This window comes from Arachis ipaensis, chromosome B6, assembly GCF_059453495.1.
Source record: "Arachis ipaensis isolate K30076 ecotype BB chromosome B6, ASM5945349v1, whole genome shotgun sequence".
Classification (NCBI taxonomy): domain Eukaryota; kingdom Viridiplantae; phylum Streptophyta; class Magnoliopsida; order Fabales; family Fabaceae; genus Arachis; species Arachis ipaensis.
In genome coordinates, this window is record NC_142441.1 from 102,506,196 (window position 1) to 102,523,684 (window position 17,489).

The following is a 17,489-nucleotide window of genomic DNA, read 5'->3' on the forward strand; positions in this document are numbered from 1 at the left end:
TACTTATACTAGTCCTCTATATTCAAGTTCGGGCACCAATATGGTCCCTCGACTCTTTCCGGCGATGACTAAACAAACGGAGTACTGAGATGGTACCCACCCTGCTACACTGGATGATGAGTAAATGACGTCGTTTACCATGGCACCTAAACAAGTCAGAAATGAAGAATAGTGGAGGTACAGAAGAAGAATACTTTATTTTGGGTCTCCATAGTTTCTTCTCCCTTCATATACAAAGTGACGATATTTTTGACTTGTTTGGATGCCAAGGATAAACAACATTGTTTACTTATCATCCAACATGGTAAGGAGGGTGCCATCTCAGCATGCCATTTGTCTAATCATCGATGGAAAAAGTCGAGGGACCACATTGGTACCCAGACTTGAATTTAGAGGACCAGTATAGGTAATTTTAAATTTCGGAAATCAAAATTAGTAATTTCATGAATCTCAGGGACCAAAATAGGAATTTAGTCACAAAAGTGACTAAGATAGTAAGATCGTAAAGCACAAATATGGTAAGCAGAGGCAACTAGGTTGCATTGTTGGCGGTGTATTTTATTTCTAAAACGTCCACACCAACTCCTGCGGCATGACACGAGCTATATTAGGACACCACGCTTATCTCCTCGAGCAGCAGGGCAGCATAACGTACAAGAGTGCCCTGGTTGTTTACAACAGTATCGATCCAGCCAGCAGCAGATCTACCCTTTCAACAAATGAGTACGAATATACAATTTCGAAACAATTATATATTATTTCACCCTCTATTTTGGGATTCACACATAACATAACAACAATGATAATATTAACTTTTAGCAAAATATAGGAAATATATATATATATATATATATATATATATTTGACCCAACCTCATGACCCTTTTTGCGAGCTCGTTGGCCTAATATCGACGACAAAAATGTTACATTATCAGCATACTAATGACGGAGTTAATCTCAATATTTTGGCAACAAAACAATAACACATTTTAGTCCTGCGAAGACTGCTACAAAATTAAAGTAGTAGCTGCCCAACTTTAGAGGCACCCATAATAGTAGAAAAATTGAGTTTGTGATGCATGATGGATATGAAAATGCATTCAGTTATGATGGCAACTTGAAACTGATTGTATAACAAAATTTGTATAACAAATTCTGTTAGAAATTAGTGTTACTAAGTCAGCATATAATTATCTTAGTTAGTTAATTGCTTTAAATTAAATTAAGAATTAGAGATAAGTTAGTAATATAAATAGTAGGCAATCTGTAATTTATTTTACTCAATTTTTCTTTCTGAATCAATATACAGAAGCTACTCTCTCTCTCTCTCTCTCTCTCTCTCTCTCTCTCTCTCTCTCTCTCTCTCTCTCTCTCTCTTCTTCCCCAATTCTTCTCCCAAAATCTCAATCCAGAACTCGGTTTTATCATGGTGCGGTGAGTGTGGAAGATCGAGATTGAGAAAAAGGTGTTGTTGATGCAATTGGAGCTGTGATTTAGTCGCAATGACAAACAACCCTAGTTCAGATCCTGAGATGAATCAAACTCCAGATTTAGAGTTTTCTCCAGCAGAGCTTCAAAGCTTAGCACGGGTTTTGAGCAAACTCTCAAATATGCAATTATCAAGTGCAAAATCAAGCGCTAATTTCTTATCAGATCCGTCAAGTGTTTATTACTTGCATCCAGGTGAGAATCCGGGAATCTCTATTATTACTGTTATCTTGAACACTCAGAACTATAATTCCTAGTCTAGAGCTATGAGGCTAGCTTTAAAATTAAAGAACAAACTAGGATTCATTGATGGAACTATACAAAAACCGAATAAGGATGATCCAACTTTTATAGCTTGGGATAAATGCAACACATATGTTGTAGCCTGGATTAATTTGTCATTGAGTACTGAAATTCCACATAGTGTAACTTGAAATGAGATTGCTGTAGATCTGTGGGTTGATTTAAAGCACATGTATTATCATGGAGATTTGTTTAAGATTGCTGAGCTAGAAGAAGAATTATACACAATGAAATAAGGAGATTTAACCATCATAGGATACTACATGAAGATGAAGGCATTTTGGGAAGAAATTGAAGGCTTACAGCCAGTTTCTAAATGCAAGGATTGCAATGAAGAGTGTGATTGTGGTCTTCAAACAATGAGGAATTACAGAAGAGAGAATGATGCGGTAAGGTTCTTGAGAGGCTTGAATGAGCAATATGGGACTGTGAGATCCCAAATAATGCTTATGAGACATATTCCTACTATCAATGAAGTGTTCTCTTTGCTTACTCAACAAGAGAGGCAGCTTCATGGTCCAGATCAGAAGGTTAGAAGTTTTGTTGCAGTGGCCAATTCAGTGCACAATTTTAACAACTATGTCCCTAAAGGAAGAGGACGAGGGGGACGAGCAGGGAGAACTGGAAGAGGTGGTGGAAGGAGCTCATCTAAGACATGTTCATATTGTCATAAGGTAGGGCACCTTGTGGGTACTTGTTACCACAAACATGGGTTCCCACCCCACCTCCAAAGGCAAAAATTATCACGGGAAATGAACAATGCAGCTATGACAAATCACATAGGCACTGAGATTGAAGGAAATAGTGGTTGTACAGAGAAACAAAAGAGGGAGAGTGATGTTCAATCTTAGTCTAATTAGAATTTGAGAAACGCACTGCTTACCTTTCTTCAATAGGAGTGTACACAGCCTTGTCAAGGAACAAATATGAAAGAAACCTGCCACACAAATGCAGAAAAGAGAGGTATAATCTTAGAGACTTATACACTTTACATGAGCTCCCATATTGCACATTTATTGTTAGTAAAAACTTTTTTTCAAACTCTTGGGTGCTAGACACAGGTGCCACAGATCATGTGTCACACTCAATGCATTTTTTTACTACTTTTAGGCATATTAGGCCAATTCTGGTCAAGTTACCAAATGGGACACAAACAACAGCACGAATAAGTGGAACTGTGGTATTTTCAAACACATTTTATCTCAATGATGTGCTGTATATACCAAGTTTCAACTTTAATTTAATTTTCATATCCAAAATTACAAAAAGCTTGCATTGTCAATGTGTTTTTACTGACCAATACTGTGAGATACAGAGCCAGAATTCTTTAAAAATGATTGGCACAGCTAGAGCAAAAAGAGACAGCAGATACGAAGCATTTAGGACATCCATTACATACAGCAAATTCAGGAAATTGCAGCAAAAGTATAGTACTTAGCTTGAATATTAGGATTGCAGATACAATTACACAAAATCAATGTTTTTCAAATTTTTCAAATAATGATTTGTGGCATTATAGGCTAGGCCATGTACCACAAAGCAAATTAGAAATAATATCTATACAATGCAATTAAACTGAATATGATACACCTTGTGACTCTTGTCATTTTGCAAAGCAAAAGCGTTTGCCATTTCCTCTTAGTGAATCAAGAATCCAGAATAGTTTTGATCTTTTGCATATGGATATTTGGGGTCCTATAGCATCAGTTTCTTTACAAGATTTTAAATATTTTTTAACAATTGTGGATGATAAAACAACATTTATTTGGGTTTATTTCATGAAGTTAAAGTCAGAGACAAGCACTTTGACACAAAATTTTATAACCTATGTTAAAACTCAGTTTCAAACCCAAGTTAAGACCATTCACTCGGATAATGGTCCTGAGTTTAAAATCACTTCTTTTTACAATTTACATGGCATCATTAATCAAACTTCTTGTGTTGAAACGCCCCAAAAAAATGGTATTGTTGAGAGAAAACATCAACACATACTAAATATTGCAAAGGCATTGTTTTTTCAATCTGGTTTACCAAAGTGTTTTTGGAATTATGCCATTGGTCAAGCTGTACATTTAATAAATAGATTACCAAGTCCAGTTTTGAAAAATCAAACCCTTTGAAGTTTTATTTAACAAAAATGCTGACATAAATTATCTTAAAATTTTTTGTTGTCTAGCTTATGCATCTACTATTTCACAAGGAAGAAAAATATTTTACTTAAGGACACGAAAAAAGTGTATTTCTTGGTTATGAAACCAGCAATAAAGGGTATGTTCTATTTGATCTTCACACTAGGGAAACATATTTGTCTAGAAATGTAGAATTTTATGAGCATTATTTTCCATATAAATCCACTCAGACAATTCCTCAAGAAGGTCAAGCTGATTTTAATTTGCTCCCAAGCATAATGTTACTTATCATTTTGATGACATTGATCCTTTTGTTGATAATTCATTGAATTTGCAACTTCTCATCCTCATGCATCTCAACCTAGTTCATCTCATCATATTCAGCCTAGAAAATCCACCCGCATTAGAAAGCCACCTAATTACCTACAAGACTATCATTGCATGTTGGTTGACGCAGCTTGCTCTAATGTCTAATTATGTTCAAGGAAATATGGACTACCTCAAATGGTGGATTATGGGTGGCTCTCCCCCATCCATAGAGCTTTTTCCCTTACTATAACTACTACAGTTGAGCCGAAGACTTATGAACAAGTTGTTGTGCACGAGTGTTGGAGAAATACAATTAGTGTGGAGTTACTCGCTCTTAAGAAGAACAAAACTTGGACAATTACTTCTTTGCCTCCGAAAAAGCGTGCCATTTGTTGCAAGTGGGTCTTCAAGGTTAAATTCAATCCCGATCAGAGTGTTGAAAGGCATAAAGCTCGACTTGTGGCTCGAGGTTTTAGTCAACAAGTTGGCTATAATTACTTTGATACATTTAGTCCGGTTGTCAAACTCACTACGTTGAGACTTCTACTCACTTTGGCAGCAGCAAAAGGATGGGAATTATACCAGCTAGATGTGAATACCGCCTTTTTGCATGGTGAGTTACAAGAAGAAGTATACATGCTTCCTCCACAAGGTCTTGTTGTTCCCAATAGTGCAGTTTGTCGGCTTGACAAGTCCTTGTATGGTCTCAAACAGGCTAGTCAGCAGTGGAATTTGCGTCTCAGTGGCTTTCTTCAGCAGCATGGCTTCATCAAATCAAGCCATGATCATTCTTTCTTCACCAAACACACTAATAATGGCCTAGCTGTAATTCTTATATATGTGGATGATTTAGTTTTATCTGGAGACAATCTGGTTGAAATTGAGGACTATTAAGAAAGCATTGGATGCTGTGTTTAGCATCACAGATTTGGGAAAGATAAAATTTTTTCTTGGTATGGAAGTGGCATGTAGTTCCCGAGGCATTGCCTTATATCAACGTAAGTACACACTTGACTTACTTGAGGAGTATGGGATGTTAGAGGCAAAACCAGCCAGTGTTCCTATGCTTTATAATGGTAAAATTTCTAAAGAGAATGGCACAAAACTTGAGGACCTGACATGTTTTTGGAGGTTACTTGGAAGGTTACTATATTTGACTAATACACGGTCAGCTATTGCATTTGTTTTGGGAAAGCTTAGCCAATTTCTTGATTGTGCTACTGATGAACACTACAAGACTGCTCTACATATCCTTCGTTACATCAAGCAAGCTCCTGCGAAAAAGGTTATTTTTCTCATGCCAAAAAGCTCTTCGCCTCTCTGGTTTTGTTGATTCGGATTGGGCAACCTGTGCTGATTCTAGGAAATCAGTGACATGTTATTATTTTTTCTTGGGATCTTCTCTCATCTCTTGGAAGAGTAAGAAGCAAACGACTGTGGCTTGTTCTTCTTCGGAAGCAGAGTATCAAGCCATGGCTCAGGCAACAAAAGAGGGTCAATGGTTATTGTATTTGTTGCATGATTACCAACTTCCTCATTCGCAACCTATTAATCTCTATTGTGATAATCAATCAGCCATGTATATTGCTGCCAATCCAGTGTTTCATGAGAGCACCAAACATATTAAAGTGGATTGTCACATTGTAAGAGAAAAGGCGTAAGCTGGTATATTGAAGTTGCTGCCCATTAACTCAGCTAATCAAACAGATGATCTTCTCACCAAAGCTTTGGCACCCGCTCCTTTTCAAGCACTCACTTTCAAGTTGGGCATGCTGGATTTGCATACCCCACTTGAGGGAGGATCTGAACAGATTTTAAATGTAGCTATAGTTAGCTCTAGTTTAAGGAAGGATGATGAAGATGATAATATTTTTAGCTCTGGACAGGTTTCAAGTACTTCCAACTTGAGGGAGGATGATGAAGATGAAAATGCATTCAGTTATGATGGCACATTGAAACTGATTGTATAACAAATTCTGTTAGAAATTAATGTTGCTAAGTGCGTATAATTATCTCAATTAGTTAATTGCTTTAAATTAAATTAGGAATTAGGGATAAGTTAGTAATATAAATAGTAGGCAATCTGTAATTTATTTTACTCAAATTTTCTTTCTGAATTAATATACAGAAACTATTCTCTCTCTCTCTTCTTCCCCAATTTTTCTCCCAAAATCTCTATCCAAAACTCGGTTTTATCAATGCAATTAGAATTGAGACTTACTTTATATATTAGAGTAATAATATTTAGAGTCTTTGTTCATTTCACGAGACAAGAAAATTTTTTCAAGGAGAAACTAAAAATAACAAACAAATTTATGACAAGTGCCATTATATTTTAATAAAAAATTAAATAAATTAAAAAAATAATAAATATTTTTAATAATAGTAATTTTATTGTTCTTTAATTTTTACAACTTTTTTTAATTTCCAGTATTTTTTTAATTTAAAAATTTAATAATGCTACTAGTTAATTTAAACTCGAATTAGATGTTGTATATTATTGTTGTCATTCCTAAAGTTATTAAATTTGCAAATTTTAATAATATTTAGAGAAAAACCAAAACAGTCTCTGACAATTATCTCGAAAGACAACGAGGTCTTTGACAAAAAAAATTCAACCCGACTCCTGATAGTTACCTAGAGAAAAATTAAAAAAAAGTCAATGTTGTTTTTTTGGCACAGAGGCTAATCAGTCTAAAAAGAAAAGATTAGGAGCCGAATTGGGTGTTTTTTTTTTCTTGGGGGTCTCGTTGTCCTTTCGAGATAATTGTCAGGGGGCCGGACGGGGTATTAACTCTAATATTTATATAAAAATTAAGTTAATAACTATATTAATTTTTTATTTAATTAATTAAATAGATAGAATCATAATAAAAGCCAAAGTTAATTCTTCTTAGTAAGTCACTTTTTAGTCCTTATTTATTATTTATGATACAACAAATAATATATAACTCCTCTTAAAAGAACCATCACGAGGTGTCACTTACAATTTTTCTACACCCATACCATAAGAGGTCCCTAAATATGAATCTACAAGAATTGTTTTCTGTATCTTTCCTTCTAAATATTAGAAATGAATATTGAAAGATATGTGAAATCTTAAAGCAAATTGTAAACAATGTTTTTTATAAGATGATTTCTTCCAAATCCATGGCAATTTTGTGGGTAAGTTACCCTTGCACATGTGTCATCATCTCAGCCATTGATCAAAAAAATTTTCAATCTTTCATTAATTGCATTCATTGATAATAACAAAAGCCTTTAATGAACATATACTATAACAAATACTACATTAATTATTGTATACATATACTATATAGTGTATTGGGGAACATTTATAATTATAATTTATAATCTCTAACTTGTTTTTCATTTTATAAAATACCCTCCATCACTTTCTGAAATTCAACATGCATGTCTCACAAGCCTTTAATTCATGTTTCACTTCCTGAAAAACGCATAGAACCCACTGCCCACTGGTTTTTTTGCCTTCGTTCTATACCCACTACCCAACCCTGAAATTTGTTATCCTAGAACCCACAACCCAACCCTATTTGATTTTTTCGCCTTCGTTCTATACCCAGCGTCCATGATCTCCTTCGAGTAACAGGTTCCGGAACTGGTACTCTACTTTCGTCGGATTGGCGTCGACGTCAACTGAGGAGAGGGCGAACGCTAAACTGATGTGGCTCCGGTTGAGAAATTTGTAGCAGAACTTCTGCTAGATCCGAAGCTGTGGCTGCTGGAAGCTGGTTTACCAACATTCATTTTTCGGCTGCCTTCGAATTAGGTGCGTCGGATTAGGTAAAGGTCACCTCCCTCCGACTCCGACAGTGCACTTTTTATCCGTTGAAGCTCAACCTCTGGTTGTCATCAAGGTATGTCCGATTAAGTTTTTTTCTTAATCCAGATTAGTTTAATTTGGATGATAGTCTATGCCTTTTAAACGGTTCTCTGTTTAGGGTGTTGGGTTGCTATCCTTGAATTTGGAAATTAAGTTACATTATCCAGTTCTATGCTGTGGCTAGCTTTGGGGAATTCAAATTAAAACCTAATACTGGGGTCGAAAACAATTGGGTTAGTTTAATTGGTTTTGGTTCATTTAATTTTACATGCAGCTTAGTTTAGCTTCCCGTAGTTGCTGCCATTGGCTCTGTTTAATGACATTTTTGGGTAAAATTATGGCAGGGGTTAATTTATGTCCATAAAGGAGGATGATGTTAAGAATGATTCTGATAATGATTTGGGTGATGATTTCGATTATCAACCGAATGCAGAAGATGATGCTGATGACGACGATGTGGATTCGCTGGATTCCACTAGCAAGAGTGAAGAAGTTTGTGGTGTAAAAAGAATAGCAGATTTAATGGTGGAGGATATTTGGAACCTGGAGTTTAGGACGGAGGATGAGGCTTGCCAATTTTATAACGCTTATTCTTGTTGGCATAGATTTGTAATGAGGAAAGACGACGTGGTTAGGGATAATCAAGGTAGAATCATTATCAGGCAACTTGTTTGCAACAAAGAGGGATGGAGAAATATGAGGTATCTTGATATGGATGATAGATCAAGGGAGGCAAGGTCACTAACGCGAACCAAGTGTCCAGCTCGGCTTAGGGTAAAGCTTGACTACGGCTGCGGTAGATGGAAAGTATCATGTTTTGTGGAATCTCACAACCACGATCTGACGCCACCCCAATTTGCGCATCTGGTACCGGCCAATTATCGTCAAATTGTCACTGATAGAGTCCAAGTGGAAAATCTTCATAATTTTGGTGTCAAGAGCTGCCACATTATGGGGTATATTGCATTCCAGAAGAGTGGATATCGTCATGCTGGCTTCACTCGGAAAGATTTGTACAACTACATCGATTGCTATCATCGGGAAAAAGTTAAAAACGGGGATGCCAATGCGGCAATAAACTATTTGATTGGCAAGTCAAACAACGATCCGCTGTTCTTTAGAAAGTATATGTTCACTAGTGACGAAAGGATGGAGCATATTTTTTGGGCAGATGGGCAGTCAATTATCGACTATCACTGCTTTGGAGATATTGTTGCCTTTGATTCAACCTACAAGAAGAATAAATACAACAAGCCTTTGGTCATTTTCTCTGGATGCAATCATCACGGGCAGACTGTTATCTTCGGCTCCGGCCTACTATCCGACGAGACCACAGAGACGTATAAGTGGTTGTTGGAAACCTTTGTAGAAGTGATTGGTGGGAAAAGTCCAAGAGCAGTAATAACTGACGAAGACCTTGCCATGCGAGATGCAATCAAGAATATTCTGCCTGATGCGACCCATCGGTTATGCGGATGGCATCTGCAGAGAAATGCATGTGAAAATATAAAGAATCCTAATTTCCTGCGCGATTTTAAGGGTCTTATATACGACAACAACGACCAGAGAGACTTTGATCGGAGATGGGCAGCCATTTTGGATAAGCACAACCTTGTTGGCAGTACCTGGATAGAAAAGATGTACGAAACTCGTGAGATGTGGTCCCATTGTTTCCTCCGGGATAAGTTTTTCGGTTACATAAGGACGACATCACAGTGTGAAGGTATAAATTCTCTCATCAGATTCTATGTTAATCGCAAGAACACCCTCATTGACTTCATGCATAACCTGGATAGGGCCTTAAAGGAGTATAGAAACAACGAATTAATATCTGAATTTAAGTCTCAGTGCTCAGAGCCAGTGATGATTACCTCGTTGGAGGTATATGAAAGATCTGCATCATGTTATTTCACGCGAAACATTTTCAAGGAAATTCGTAATGAGATTCAGAGGGCAGGGGCTTTGAATATAACGGTACTAAGCACAACCTTGGACAAGGTAGAGTTTAGTGTGACTGCTCTCGGAGACCCGGCCAAAGATCGACGGGTGGAAGTCGATAGAGGTAAGAATCTGTTCTCGTGCTCGTGCAAGCTGTTTGAATCACGTGGTATTCCCTGTAGTCATATCTTCTGTGCCATGAAGTTCGAAAACATACTTAAGTTACCAGATTCGTTGATATACAAAAGGTGGACAAATAATGCAAAGAACGAATTTATTAGCACAGAAATGCCTGTGAATGATGACATCGAAAGGGTCTTAAAGTTTCGAGTTGGAGCATTGGCATCGAATTGCAACAAGCTGTGTGATATTGCCTGCAAGGATCTTGCATACTTTGATGAAGTCCAGTCTGAACTTGTCAATTTAGTTATCCGGCTGCAGTCACGCAAACAAGGCAAGTCAACTCCTAATGTTAACGTGGAAGGCATCAACGATCCCTTTGTTGTCAAAAGCAAAGGAGCCCCTTCCAAGAGGTCTTCTTGGAGGAAGAAGAGATCATGCTCTAATTGCCACAAGTACGGTCATTACTACAAGCGCTGTCCAGATCTGATGCAGCATAGTGTGGAAGGTAACCCTCGCGATCGATCATACGGCAATGCATCAGCCAAGGACTCAGGTTTTAGTCCAGAAAGGTTTGCTAATTCTTCGAGGTCGTTCTCAATTAAGTCAGAACACCACTCAGGACCTAATACCAAGGTACGATTTGTTTATTCTAAATAGACTCCTGCTGTGAAAATCTTGTTCGGTGTGTGTCCCTTTAAAAACCATTAAACTATGTGAATGCTCCTCTGTTTGGGCAGCCTTTTAAAGAGGGTGGAACAAGGAAGTTTACGGCGACGGGTATGAGGAACCGGAAGGGTAAAGACAACACTTTTGTCAAGGTAATTTTTTTGAATATAAACATCTAATTTCCGTGTCATGAACTGGGTAAATTAACGTAGATCTCCTTCTTCTTGTCTAAAAAAAAATTTATAAAACAGCGGAGCCTCCGTGAAAGCAGCAAATCCATTGACATCGCGTCCATGAATGGTGTTTTCAATAAAAATCTCGACTCGTTAACACATGTGTGATGCGTAAAACTCCTCTTAACCACTTTGCGATGAATGACCATTATGGTTGTATGCATTATTATAGTTTCTGATTGGGGATTATGATGTTATCAGCAGGTGAAGGAGTCACAGCAGGACAAGAGACATTCATTCACGAACTATGAATGCGATAATGATGTCATTGATGATAAATGTGACACACGACATGTGGAGATCGATGTCCGAGATCAGTTACCATCGTCACTGCCTTGTGGCAACAAACAAGGATCGTACATGGCATTGTTCGCATCGATGCATAGGACACTTTGACCATTTCAAGGAATTAGTCTTCTGAATTTAGTGCAATGCATGTATAATTGGTTCTAAAAGCGTGATCTATCCTAATTTACTGACCGCAATGTATTTGTCACTGCTTGGTATTGAGGAGTTTTAAGTTGTATTTATTTACGTCAACTATGAATATGTCCATTAGGGTGATAATTATGTTCGATTATATGTAGGTGATTTGCTTACATTGCTGTATTTTCGTTGCAGTAAATTGTGGTTGACTTTTGGGTAACGACTTGCTACCATTGTGATTATGAAATTCAGTTGATCAATTAGAGTTGTGTAAATTGAATTTTTTCCCTACTTAGTCCATTATGATGACAATAATGTTGAATAATATGCATGTGTTTTGCTTACATTGCTGTCGTTTAGTTGCAGTTTATTGTGGTCGCATTTTGGGTAAGGACTTCCTACCATTGTGGTTATGCAATACAGTTGAAAAAAATAGAGCTGTGTATCAGTGATTTTTTTTTTTCCTTTCTTAGTGCTTTTGATTTACCAACCAAATTATTAGATTGAATGGGTTGTATTCTCCAAGGTTGAATTGTTCCAACATGATTTTAAATATCTTTTGTAACGTTGAGGTGGTGAATCTACTTTGTTATTTTGGATTTCCTATATTCATTGAAAATTTTATTTAAGGGGAAATGGCACACTGTGTATGAAAGCAGTTTGAAATATATATAGATATATGAAGCAGAAGATTCGTATACACAAACAGATTTCTATTCGCTCATATCATAGTTTCGATTATTAGGTTCAATAACATTTTGATGTTGTTAGAGTCTTACATACTAACAGAATTTAACACTAGGAACAATAAATGTTTGAAACACTGCGGACATTTCCTTTAAGTTGTACAATAGCGAATCTTTCTATGTTATCAGCTACTTGACTACGGCATGACTTTAATTTGATAGGCAGGGTTTTGCTTCCTGGGATTGAGACCTTGAATGTTTCCAAAATGTAGTCATCCAGCATCCATAACATTGTTGACTATTATGACCTGATATTAAGAAAACTCGTCACGACAACTATACACAATAGACGAAACAAAAAAATCAATTAATTCAGTAAACCTGAAAAAAAAGGATCCACGAAACTGCTACTTACCCTTTAGCCTTTGGGTTCTAGGTTCTTCATCAATTTCCTTTCCCATTGTTCTACCTACATACACAACAATAGCCTATGTTAAATATAAGTATATAAATTCAAAGAAATACATCACATGGACCAACCATCCATTAGTCGGATTCTTTTAATAGCTCTACTGCATGCACCCAAACACCATCCGGGACACTTGTATTCTAAATTAGAAAAAAGAAGCATTTTTTTTTACCTCTAGACGGATATCTTCCATGGGAAAAATGAATCGGTACAGCAGCACAAGTGCCTAAGTTAGTTTGGGAATGGTACTTCTCGTTTTCACCATCTTCCTGAACTCTTGGGGGAGAAGCAACGTCATCTGTTCCCTTTGCGCATCCTCGTCGTGCATTGAGATGAGATATCGTTAGTTAATATTTTGCTTTTTTCTCCCGTGCAGAAGTTTGTGGAAAAGGTACCGCGGTCGTAAGTACAACCGTTCGTGAAACATAGACGGATTTCCGCTACGTATGAAAATTATGAATTACTCAAGACAAAACCCAAGGCAATATTATCGAGGTCTGTAGCCGATGACATGTTGTCGAACTTTAATTTAGTGTGTCAAGCCGACTACAGAAGGCGTTCCTTGTTCGGCTAAGTGGGAAGGAGTATCAACTCCAATTTTGTCGGAGCTACCAACGGGTGACGGAATAAAAGTCAGAAAACGGAGGAAGGTAGATGATAGTGTTTGGTTAAATGAAGGTTGGTATGCACTTCCTGAGTTCTTAAGACTAAAGCATGGATATTTTGTGGTTTTCAAGTACATGCTGAATCCGTATACGAATTAATTGTGATCCACTTTGACTGATGCAAAGAATGACTAGTCAAGTTTGAAATGTTTTCATAACGACCAGCAGGAAGTGATACGGAAAATCATTTCCCACATCCCGGTGCTCGTGATGGAAACGGATCAACCTTGAAAATTCAATCATCTATTCACTCAGTAGGATCACAAGGAATTCATCATGGATTTACCAGTGCACAAAAAATAACAAAATACCCATGCCTTAGCGCTAAGAAACCAACAACTCCATACCAACTTTCATTCAAACAGACACAAGCATCAATAATTTTTCTCAGTCAAACCTTTTTCCCATCACCCGCTGGTACCTCCGACAATATTGTGTTAAAAGAGCCTAACCAAGTAACTCTGAAAATTTTATTCACATTACAACCATCACGCCATTGTCTTACCTTCATAGTCAGATTTGTTGGCTGCTTTGGGTTCGGTTATTGAGTGGCTTCACCTGTGAGTTCAGTTTCCAGCATCCGAACGGCGACGGCAACCACATGGCTGTCAATTTCATCGACCAACGTGCATCTTGGATCACAAAATTCCACCCAGCAACAATTGGAATGAACACTGCTTCCCGAACACAATCTAAAATCCCAGACAAACACATCAGGTATAAAACACTCAATAAGTCATTCATCAAATCAATTATATACATTAACAACCATGTTCCAACAAAATCATGTCCAAATACACAACCTAATATAATGACTTCACAAATTATTCCATAAACCGAGAAGAACTTACCATCGTATCGACGATAGAGCCACTTTGATTTAGCGAGAAATAAGTCATCATGTGAGACGATACAGGGCATCCACGATACTACCACTAATTGTGACGATTTGTGGAATTAGGGAAAACCTCACCCGAATGAGCGTTGATGGGGTTGAAGACAATCTGCCCATTTGTAGAACCCTCGCTTGGTGTTGGATAGAGTGATCTTGGATGTGGATAAAGTCTTATCTCATTAGGATCGGCAATTTGTGGTTCTCGTTCTTCTCTTCCAGATCCACCTCTTCTTATCTATGCTCAGGACCTGCAAAATGAAACCACATGACCCCCACTGCAAAGTGAATAAGCCCACACCACCCATTGGCCCAACTACCTTAAACAAGTCCACCTCTGAAGACCAAGACCAAAAACCACAATGCAATAACCCAGCCCACGTACCACGTCCCATTCAATCTGTATCCTTTAATCTGTACCATATAATTTCCCCCTTAAGAAATTAAAAAAAAAGGCACACAAAATAACGCTAGACCAGTGGCCCAGCTGAGATCCAAGCCCAACCACAATAAATTACCCACCCTTGAGTCATTCAAAGAAACTACGGTTGGGCTATTTTACTCATTGATTAGGCCGAATTAAGTTTTTACTATTCTGTTCATGTATCAAAAAAAAATTTTTTCATTAAACCAGATTAAAAAAAAAACAAAAAAAACTGGTGACATACGGCTTCATTTAAATATTACCGGTGTTTTCATCTTTCTCGATTTACTTTTTTTCTTTAACATTTTAAGGTCAAACCAAACCAATTTTTAAAAAGAATCCCCCCCTTAAATTGTCAATTTAAAACCCAACATATAAAGAGAGTTCCACCTACAAAAATATGAGGTTTTGTTGTCTTCCTCACCTATTGGGCCAGATTTTTTTTTTAATTTTTTGTAAAGGCCAACAAAGTAATCAATTTATCCTGGCTATACTTCAGAAAAAAAAATTAAGGCAACTCTGCCATTTGTACTTGGAAAACTAATTTTTCTCCAATCAAGTTAAAATGGAAAAGTCAATTAAAAAACGAGCAGAAACCAATAATATTTGCGAATGCGATTCTGTTTTAGTTAATACCAAAAGTTGTTTTCAACTAAATAACACCCAAAAAAGTCAATGTAATTGTTCAACAAACAAGAAACATATAATACTTTCTAATTTACATAAAAAGTCTTAGCATGATATATTATGACAAAGAGGTCAAACACAGGGGCTAAGCGCCTTCAGCCACTCATCGTTATGCATCCTATCTGCATCGAACCTGGATGATCGTCACTGGCTCCTTTGATATCACCTCGAAGACCCCCACACCACCTGGCTTGAAGTTGCACATTGAAGCAAAGTTCTCCCATCCTCCAGAAATAACGCCGAAGCTACCATCCCTTTTTCCACTGTACCTTGTATATGTAGCTTCGACCTGTATGTGGCCATGTGTGAGGATGATAGGGTGCCTCTGACCAGTGAAGTGACTGAGATGAGGGACGTTCGGCTGATTATAACGCAAGAAATTTTAGTTATTATTAGCTAATTTAATGCTTACTTCAGCAAAACAATATTTCAACCAAATTGTTGCAACAACTTAACGCTTACCAACAATCGCGACGACATCATGCGAGCAGTTAGGTCCATCACAAAAAAAGGCCACTTACTTTTGACCTTTGCGGCAACCGCTCTAGCACTGGCTGAAGGAGGGATGTTGATACACTTTGCAATTTCATAATTATCAGTCCTTACATATGGTGGTTCTTCAGGATCACGGAGTTGGTATGAATTCTCAATGCCACCAAAATAAAAAATTCGGACTTGGAAATTGGAGTTTCCTTTGTGTGTGAAATATAGTATGGAGTCCAGATTGATTTTGTACATCTGATAGAACTCCTCCCAGCCTCGAGTCAATGCAATTTTGCCACTTTGGAGTTGTGTCCAAAAGCACCTACAGGGGTTATTCCTTCTGTCAGGCACAACCAGGTCCAGGTAGGGGGTACGATTTGGTAGCTCATCGGGAGTTATAGGTAATGACTGTTACAAATAGGTCAGGTTCTGTCAAAACATCGATAGCATTGCAAAAACCTTAAAATTAAGAGGTGTTAAGGAAACAGATGTTAATTACCAGTTTGAACATTAAAGGCCTTATTACTGGCTTAAGAAACCTCATCTTGTAGTTCTGTGTCGTACCGTTATCAATCGCTTGAACTCTCTTACCCTTGTCCTTCGAAGACGTCATCTATGGCAAGTGTCACACAGTTGCCAAGTTCAAAAAGGAACAGAATCAGATTTCATTTAAAAAACCTCATACAGTCGAATCTTTTGATTTAAAATCAACACACATGCATATTTTTGGAATTGAAAACAAAGTGGTTCAATTTTTCCACAAACAGTGCAACTATATTTTGTTGAACTGGTTTACTGTAGTGATCTATTAAATCTTTAACAGAACAATCTTAATCAAACCTAAATGCATAAAGTCCTTTTCAGACGAACAAATCAGAAACCCAAATCAGTCACCCATTCATTTAAAAAATGCTTAACTATCTTATTTTGATTTTACAACGATTACATTTTTTATTACATTGACACTACATGCAGATGATGATTAACAACCGATCACTATCAGGAGAAGAGTTAGGATAGAGTTTCACCTTGTTTGACATTTTCTCCGATACGAAGCTGTTGTAGTCGATACCTTCAGCAGCAAATTCTGTGTTAGGTTGGGGTTACTATGCGAAGTGTTTTGTGAAGGAAGATGGAAGGTGAATAGTGATTACTGAAGGATACTTATGTTACACGCTTGTGAATGAAAAGAAAATATAAAGTAAAAAATGAGGGGTTAAAAACGCGGCGTTTAAAAAAAATTTAGTGAGTAATTTAGCTACTTAAACCTTGCGGTTTTCGATAATCTCTAACAAATATTCTGTTCTATCCCAATAACTCCCCGTAAATCCCTCTCCATCGAATTTCGTTTTCAAAGAAAAACTTAATAAAATTTAATTTACCTCCCAAAAAAAAAAAGAAATCCTAGGAAAATGAAATTATTAATTGTTTGCTATTAACAGCATTAATGTTTGCAAAGTTGTTGGAACACATTTTAAGACTTAAATAAAATAATTAATTTGATTAGTCGGTTTATACGTAACTACTACTATTTCCTTTAAAAATTAAATTCTGCAACAATTGTTACTATCTTATTTAATGCTAGATTAAAATAAAATCGCTAGAAACTCGAAACAAACGTTTTAATATTTTTAAATTTAAATTCAATTTTTTAAATAATTTGATTACTGGGTATCTTTTTTTGCAATTTTAAAATGCCTGTGACTACCTATTTTGATAACTATT

At 36.9% G+C, this 17,489-nt stretch overlaps 1 protein-coding gene across 1 annotated transcript; it reads left to right on the plus strand.

Moving 5' to 3' along the window:
• Positions 1–8,594: 8,594 nt before the first annotated feature.
• LOC107627848 (protein FAR1-RELATED SEQUENCE 5-like) lies at positions 8,595–10,790 on the plus strand. The gene has a single exon (XM_088489346.1). It carries the CDS (start codon positions 8,595–8,597, stop codon positions 10,788–10,790), a length of 2,196 nt encoding a protein of 731 aa, XP_088345472.1.
• Positions 10,791–17,489: the final 6,699 nt, after the last annotated feature.